Source organism: Protomyctophum bolini (genome assembly GCF_963924005.1).
Source record: "Protomyctophum bolini genome assembly, chromosome: 1".
NCBI classification, from domain to species: domain Eukaryota; kingdom Metazoa; phylum Chordata; class Actinopteri; order Myctophiformes; family Myctophidae; genus Protomyctophum; species Protomyctophum bolini.
Window position 1 is genome coordinate 29,367,840 of NC_137862.1, and position 6,000 is coordinate 29,373,839.

Genomic DNA, 6,000 nt, shown 5'->3' on the forward strand with positions numbered 1-6,000 from the left:
ACAGACAGACAGACAGACAGACAGACAGACAGACAGACAGACAGACAGACAGACAGACAGACAGACAGACAGACAGACAGACAGACAGACAGACAGACAGAATATATTTGGACATATAGTTTTCTTTTTGCTGAATAAATAATCAAAGCTTTTTTTAATATACTGTCAGTCCCGGCAATCTTGTAGTTCTGCCGTGAATAGATGAATATTAATGACTGATTATCAATTCTCTTTGTGCAAAAAAACAAAAAAAAGCATGTAAAATGTTGAGGCACATAAAAGTATTGAACGATGACTGGAGGGATCAGTCAATTCTAGCTACGTCTGCGCATTGCGCTACAGCGTGGGTGACCGGAGGTCCATCATTAGCAATTCCCAAACACAACACACTAAACGATATAGCAGGGAAAGGAAAAAAAGCTGTGGCTATATATAAAAGTTATGCCTGAGACTGGGAGATATATACCGCTGCACTAGCTCTCTCTCCACCTTCATCGCACTACAAAGTCAATAAACGTGTGGATTTCCTTCCCCCTTTGCTGCAAACAAATGGCAGTGGCAGTTACTCATCCGGAACTATGTTGTTTGTTTTTTTTGTTTCCTTGTTTTATTTACTTTAATGTTCTGCTTTGAACGAGAGCTTCCTCTTGCTTCTGTAACTTTTCGGTGAGCCGCCCCGCGTCCGAAACGGTCGAGAAGTGACAGTTATACCGTGTTGCAGCTTTTTCGTGCTCGGACGGACACATGAGGGACAGACATAGGGACACAAATACTGTAGCTACTAAGCATTAGAAAAGCAGGATTTTTCCCACTTAATCTGTGACTGTTTCCCCCATGTGTCTGTAAGGCGCAGGCCTGCATCCAATGCACCTAATTAACTGTGGCATGACGTTGGGAGAGCTTTCACTTTGTGTCCCTGCTATTTCCCCTTGTGTGTGACATTAAAAAAAGAATGACTCGTTTTCTTAAAAAAACTAAAATGTCTTTGCTTATTTTCCCTACGTCTAACACGAGTCTTCACATTCGGAGCATATAAACAACTGGAGATGTTCCTGCTCAAGACATCACATCTTCCTCTCATTACCACCCTTAATGACGGCTTCTTTCTGTCTTTTCTTTTGGAGCTCATGATGAGTAATCCCCTAAAAAATCCCCCTCTCAACGCTGCGTGCGGTTTTAAGCTGCATCCAAGCCACAACAAGCTGTCTCCCCGGCTTCACTTTAATACGCATATACTGTATAGTCAGGGGATATTAATAAAATCTGGGAATTTCTTACCAATACATTCCTTCACCAATGTGTTTGTAAAAGTGTCTACTAACATATCCCACATTGGTTTCTATTCAAGCACCCTAGGGGGAATTTTTGACAGCTGCTGAAAGCTGGGGTACCATCAACAACCAATATATGGCAAAATGTTCTAAATTTCATTATGCTTTAAGTAGCATGTGATGTGTCAAACTAAAGGCCTATTCATAGTCTGGATTTTCGGTGGTGAGCTGACCACCGGAGCTGAAATAACGTTGAGCGGTGGTGAGTAAAAACAGAGAGAAGGGCTGGAGCGGTGGCGGTGGTTTTCTCTTCACCGCGGCTCGTGACGTCATGTTGTAGTGCACACCGCTTGGTGAATCACAATGTCAGAGAGACACACAGGACGGACGGCTTGTTGTCACGTCTCGCGGCCGTCCATCTCCTCCCTCCTCGACACCTCTGCCACACGCTGCACTGCACGCTGTCCTGCGTTTATACGCTAATGCTCGCTCGCCCTCTTCCACGACGGCAAGGATGGAAATGAGAAGGGCACGCCATTAAGGATCAATGGCACGGGCTCTCTCTCACACTCTCTCTCTCTCTCTCTCTACTATTTTAAACGGTGCTATAATGCAGAGAGAGCTCAGTCACAGCAGGCCAACAGAGGATACACATAGAATTAAGCTTCGGCTAAACTGAGCAATAAAACCATGGGATGGAAATGACTGCAATCAAGGCCCATGCACAAGCACCACAAGCACCACAAGCACCGCACGCACGCACGCACGCACGCACGCACGCACGCACGCACGGCCAAGAGAAGGTAGGAGACAGACAGACGAGAGAGAGAGAGAGAGAGAGAGAGATTGATAGTCCTGAACCAATTCTCTACCATCTTTGCTGTAACTTAGGACTTATCTCGGCCCGGCCAGGCATATATACGCACGACGAGCACTTAACCTTGCGGTGAATACAACCCATCATCACACATCATCTCTCAAAGGCGAGCCATATCCCTCTCCAACCTGCACACCTCCCCCCACCACCACCCCCCTCTCTCCCAATCCTTGCACTGTCCTTCAGCCATGAGAGTGAGACAGACGCTTATTCCTTTGAGTAACTTGTGAGCCAAACAAGCTTGTTGCAAGGTATTAACAGGGGAGGGGGAGAGAGAGAGAGAGAGAGAGAGAGAGCTAGGGAGAAGAGAGGTTTATGACAGAGAATACATAGAACTACCCTCTCAAGCCACCTACCCGTATTGTATTTTGACAACTACTTTCCAGAGAATCTTCTCCTAACATGGCGCCATTGCAGTACACTTCACCCTCCCTGCCATGCATGCAGCCCACAAAATACCATTCAGAGCTACTGTCTGTATATGTATACGGTTTAGTTGTCTCAGCATTCTGATGAGCAGCTAATGTACAAAAACATTGAGCAGGGGGTTGGCTAATTGACTCGCCTGAAATATTAATACACCACTTAACAGCTGTTTTGTCTTCGTGTGGTATTTGGAGAAAAAAAAACGCAGGTGCAAATCCCGCTTGGTGGGAAATGTATAATTGATTGGGCCATATGATGCATCATGTGGAATGGATATCATGAAAGCAACGCAGAAGTGATTTAGGTTTTACTTTGTTTCTCATGGTCAATGTAAATGTTTCCCTTATAGCTTCCAGTGGCATAGTGCAGGCGATGATGTACACACTCCATCTTCAAAATGACCACAGCAATCAGCAGCCAATAATAACAACATGTCAATGCATCACAAATGGAAAAGGCATCACTCAGCAGAAAATCAAAAGGGCCTTTCTGTGTGTAGTTTGCATGTTCTCCCCGTGTCCCCTAGGATAGGTACCCTCACATGTTCTCCCCGTGTCCCCTAGGATAGGTACCCTCACATGTTCTCCCTGTGTCCCCTAGGATAGGTACCCTCACATGTTCTCCCCGTGTCCCCTAGGATAGGTACCCTCACATGTTCTCCCCGTGTCCCCTAGGATAGGTACCCTCACATGTTCTCCCCGTGTCCCCTAGGATAGGTACCCTCACATGTTCTCCCCGTGTCCCCTAGGGTAGGTACCCTCACATGTTCTCCCCGTGTCCCCTAGGGTAGGTACCCTCATATGTTCTCCCCGTGTCCCCTAGGGTAGGTACCCTCACATGTTATCCCCGTGTCCCCTAGGGTATAGGTACCCTCACATGTTATCCCCGTGTCCCCTAGGGTAGGTATACCCTCACATGTTCTCCCTGTGTCACCTAGGGTACGTGCCCTCACATGTTCTCCCCTTGTACCCTCACAAAAAAACATGCAGTAATCCTGGTCTCTAAACTATATCTCCCCCTGGCCAGCCGGGGAGCCTGATGGAGGGGAAAGGAACTGGCTGGAATAACTTGTTTCTTGCACGCGCTACGTCCAACCTCCCCCCCCCCCCGCCCCAGAGAGAGTCTATAGCGTCCAGGATTACATTAGATAATTGACACACGGGTGGAAAGAAATGGTTACAAAATCATGGGATAAATATTTTCCCCCGAAAATAATTGCGGGATACCAGTACATTGTTTGGGGATGGTATTAGCAAGGAGTGCTCAAATAATATGCCGAAGCCCCCCATGTACTGCGGCTGTGTGCCAGAGCCAGTCAGCGAAGAGTCTTAGTTTGGCTGCCAGGTTGAATCTCGGCATGCATGCAGGTTGAGTCCTCCCAGCAATGAGCTGTGAACAAGCTGCTTTGGCCCGACCGGCTAGAACACTGGTGGAAAGGAACTACGTGCATTTACTTAAAGTACTGTACTTAAGTACAATTTTGAGTATGTCAAATTTCCAGTACTTTTTACTTTGTTACACCTCTATACATTTCAGAGGCAAATATTGCACTTTCACTCCACTACATTCATTTCACAACTTTATAGTTACCTTGTAGATTTGCATTGTTATATTACAACACATACCACTTCAGCCCTTTCCACATTTCGGCCATTGGCCATTCGCGATGCAACGCATTGCAAGCTTTTAGATCGGCTATATTTTCAAAAAGATTAGTATACATTTGAAAACTCAAAATGGGACATCCTGCAATAACGAGTACAGTTTCCTGTTTTGTACTTTAGGTACATTGTAATGCCAACGTTTAACTCAAGTATACATTTGTGATATATACATAACATGCATGCAGTATCAGTACCTTTACTTAAGTATACTCTTTTTTCCCCACCAATGCCGGTTACAGCAGCCATATCCCTCCCATATAGCGGGAACGTAGCCATGCCACTTCCAAACAGGCCAGGGAGCAGGTGGCCCTTAGCCGTAGGATTATGCCGGCAGGTCTGTTTATTATACAGCCACCACCCGCGCGGGAACAAAAGGAACCGAAAATAAAGAACCCTCTAAGCCTTGTTGGGGAGTCCCCTTTGCACATGGCACTCTGACCAATGGGACAAAACCAAAATGACTTCAGAAGCAAAGCGAGAGCCCTACTAGTGCCTTTGCCCAGAGCAGTGGACCTCAGAGGTGAACGAGTCCTCCCCCAAAACAGAAAGACAGAGAGAGAGAGATAAATAGTCGGAATAAACGGGAAAAAACATGCCCTTTATTATGATTATTGGTAATTATGATAAAACGTGCCACAAGAGAGGGCTAAACATGCTTTATCTGTTACACAGTATGTCACATTTCAAGGACATCCAACACCATTGGAGATTTTTAGCCCAATTATCTGGTGGCAGTTTAATTATTTTCTTTAAAAAAAAAAACCCATTTCATTTAGCTTTCTCTCTAACTCTCTCTCTCTCTCTCTCTCTCTCTCTCTCTCGCTCACTGACACTCACTTTTATTTCTTTATCGCTGCTTCCCTTTAGAAAATAAAATAAAAAACCACTCTTCCCCATGGGAAGGGGGGGTAAAAAAAACTGGATGTGAGCATTCAACATTCAAATGGCTGAATTAATGTTTCCACACGATAAGCAAGCTTAACATAAAGCCACCAATTGCGGCACATACACTCACCCTGCCAACGAGGATTGGATCGGGCCCAGAGAATTCCTCCAGCACGAACATTTGATTCCAGACCCATCCTCTCTTGGCGCGGCTCAGTAGTTTCTGTCCTCCTCCTTCGCCACGAAGAAGAGCGCTCACGCTCGCCGCCATCGCCGCCTGCTGCACCGTGTCCGTCTGTTGTTGTGCACTTTTGGGTGCCGGTCCCGCCACTGGACTCGGAGAGGCGCAGGGAACACACGAAGTAATCCACAGCAGCAGCAAAGAAGTCCACAGATCCACCAGCAGCATCTCCTCCGACCGTTTCGGCATCTTATCTTGTTTCGTGATTGTATTTTATTCTCTTCACGATGCCCTCTCACTCTCTTTTCACTCTCCGTCTCTGTCCCTCCCCTCTCCTCTCCCCTCAGATCAACAGCTCCTTCTTAGATAACAAGAAAAGGTTACTTGTTTCCACTTTGAACGGCCGAGCTTGTATTCACGGCGTGATAAAGGTCAGTTGTATGTCTTGGCGTGCCTCCATAGTGGTTGGTGGTGGTGGTGGTGGCGAGGGGGTGAGGTGTTCCACGAAGCATCCATTTGACGTTTTAGACCAAGGGGGAGGAAGAGGAGGAGGAGGCCTGCAAGGGAAGCAATCACAGTTTGTTAGGATATTTCCCACCACACCAAGGGTTCAGGTGCTGTCAGAAGGCGGAAGGCGTGGAGGCAAAGATAGAAGTGAGCGAAAGGAAAATATGGGTGGAGGCAATGCGACGTTGG

The 6,000-nt window shown here is 46.6% G+C and overlaps 1 protein-coding gene across 1 annotated transcript in view; it reads right to left on the reverse strand.

Moving 5' to 3' along the window:
- The window catches only part of cdh8 (cadherin 8), a gene marked incomplete at both ends in the record, with an annotated part of 197,652 nt that extends 192,099 nt beyond the window's left edge, over window positions 1-5,553 (reverse strand). The window contains one exon of the mRNA XM_080759485.1: window positions 5,254-5,553. Within this exon, the coding sequence (XP_080615611.1) occupies window positions 5,254-5,553 (300 nt within the window). The remainder of the gene's footprint in view (window positions 1-5,253) is intronic.
- Between the last annotated feature and the right edge of the window lie 447 nt (window positions 5,554-6,000).